At 43.6% G+C, this 2,365-nt stretch overlaps 1 protein-coding gene across 2 annotated transcripts in view; it reads right to left on the bottom strand.

Moving 5' to 3' along the window:
• Positions 1-1,293: 1,293 nt before the first annotated feature.
• The window catches only part of CLEC2L (C-type lectin domain family 2 member L), a 29,116-nt gene continuing 28,044 nt past the window's right edge, over positions 1,294-2,365 (bottom strand). For both annotated transcript variants that reach the window (XM_027842378.1, XM_027842379.1), the window contains one exon: positions 1,294-1,405. In XM_027842378.1, the coding sequence (XP_027698179.1) occupies positions 1,294-1,405 (112 nt within the window). The remainder of the gene's footprint in view (positions 1,406-2,365) is intronic.

Raw genomic sequence — 2,365 nt, 5'->3', positions numbered from 1 at the left:
AAGAAAGAAAGAAAGAAAGAAAGAAAGAAAGAAAGAAAGAAAGAAAGAAAGAAAGAAAGAAAGAAAGAAAGAAAGAAAGGAAAGAAAGAAAGAAAGGGAAAAAATGCAAGATAGACACAAATGTTTCCTCTAGGGGAGATTGTGGGAGGAGGTCTTTATTCCATTAGTAATCAACACATCATTCACAGATATGCTCAGGGGGCCTGCTGGAGGAGCGCTAAGGAAGCAGAATGGGAGACAAAGCACGGGGCCAAGAGAACATGAGAGTGGGCACCCAGACCTCCCTTGCACCACACAGGACTTTTTCTACATGACAGATAGGAAGCCTCCCTCTCATTGTGATGGGGACAGGAATGGTTCGAGTGGGAAAGTGGGTTGTGGCTCTTGGGTAAGGCGGGTGTGTGCCACTTTGTAAATAACTTATGACGGTCTTTGTTTTGTTGTTTGTTGTTTTCTAGAAGCACCAGTGCTACTACGTTGTGTAATAAGAATGCTCCAAAGCACGCGTAAGGACAGTGCCACTGGACAATTGCGGCTCACTGTAAGCTGAGTCCCTCTGAGGCAAGTCTTGAAGCCTACCTTGGGAAGAGTAGCCAAGGAGACCAAGGTCTCCTGACCACAACCAGAAAGTGCAAAAAGCAAGGCAGATATGGGGGAAAAAAAGAGTGACTTAAGGGATTCTGCCAGTGATTGTAAGAGCTGGGGGGAGGGAGATTAAATATTTCCAAAAAATATATAAATACTTTAGTTCTCAAAAAAAATTAAGTTAAAAACCAGTGTAATAAGGTAAATTTCAGTGCCTCCAAAATGTCAGGAAGATCAAGCAAAATAAGGAGATCTCCAGTGGAGAGGAGCTACCCGGTTTCATGGGGCTGCAATAAATGTGGGAGCTGCTTATGTGGAGGTGACATTGATATTGATGGTAAATATTTGCTTTGTTATCCCTCACTACAGGCAATAGTCATACATGGTGCCCACATGTGGCCTCGAGGGAAGCATAGTTGTGTGCTATTTAGCCAAAGGGGAGGGCAGAGGCATAACCAGGCTTCAAAGCCTGTCTAGAATGGCACAGCAAGTTGATAGGATATGTGCAAAGGAGGGAACCAGGAGCCCAGGACTGAGACCTGGGGATAATATACTACTGTCTCACAGCTGCATGGCTGACAGAGAAAACTTCCGGGGTCTGTGGCTCCATGGTGAGTGTCGGGGTGACAGCTGGGGCCTCTCATCACTGGGCCAAGGCATAGGGGGAGGCATGTGCTGGCCAGCTTCTCACACTGCCACACCCCTGCTTCACGTGTATGCCATCTTGCTGCATACCCAGGGCCTGGTCATCAGGCAATCTGACGTGACGAGTCTGGTGGGGTCCACGAAGACACACTCCCCATGACCTGAGACAGAGAACCTGTGGGAGGAAAAAAAAGAACTCAATTTATTCTAAACATATAATAAACATCAGAAATGCCACTGTAGACACTTAACACAGTGCTTGACATCCAGTAGGCACTTAATAAATGCTCTACTTCTGTCATCTACCAGGTCAGCCTTATGGCCTCTTCAGTACAATATTTTATCTCTGATGGGGACACTTGTTTTGTAAGAAAACAGTAGTTTCCATCCAGAATCGGGATAGGGGTGAGTAGCGAAGGAAAATGAAGGGAACAAACATTTATTAGATGCCTACTACATGCTAGGTTTGCAAATAATATCTCATTTGATCCTCGCAATAACCCTTGTAAGGTAGATGCTATTATTATACCCATTTTACAGTTGAAGAAACTGAGATCCCTATCCCTAGCAGATAGGGATTCAATTACTTGCCCAGAGTCGCACAGCTAGTAAGTATTTGAGGTGAGATTTTGAACTCAGATCTTCCTGAGGATAAGCACCTGCTCAGGCCACAACATGAGGCAGAGGGAGAAGAAACACATAGGAAGAATGTTTTGTTAATGTTCTTGTTTCTGTTCTAGACCAGTAATTTCATCAGTGTGGAGGAATCCCCAGTATAGAAACTACCTCCATGATGAAGATGGGCAGCTTAGTTGCTACTGACGAGTCTTGAAGAATTGCCTGGGGTACAGAAAGGATAAGTAAATGACTTTTCCCAGGTCACATGGCCAATATATGTCAAAAACAGGACTTGAATCCAAGCCTTCCTGAGTACGAGGCTGGCCTTCTATCCATGTGCATGACTGTTTCTCTTTTAAACATTCCTTTTCATTAATGTATGTATTTGCAATGCTAGAAAATTCCATTTCTCCATGATTTATTTGGTCATGAATAAATGAATGAATGCACACATGAATGAGTGCACGAATGAATGAATGAATGAATGAATGAATGAATGAATGAATGAATGAATGAA

Source organism: Vombatus ursinus, unplaced genomic scaffold, assembly GCF_900497805.2.
Source record: "Vombatus ursinus unplaced genomic scaffold, bare-nosed wombat genome assembly UNPS02014870.1, whole genome shotgun sequence".
Taxonomy (NCBI): Eukaryota; Metazoa; Chordata; class Mammalia; order Diprotodontia; family Vombatidae; genus Vombatus; species Vombatus ursinus.
Note: the sequence above shows the minus strand (reverse complement) of the source record. Positions and strands in the feature narration are given on the sequence as shown.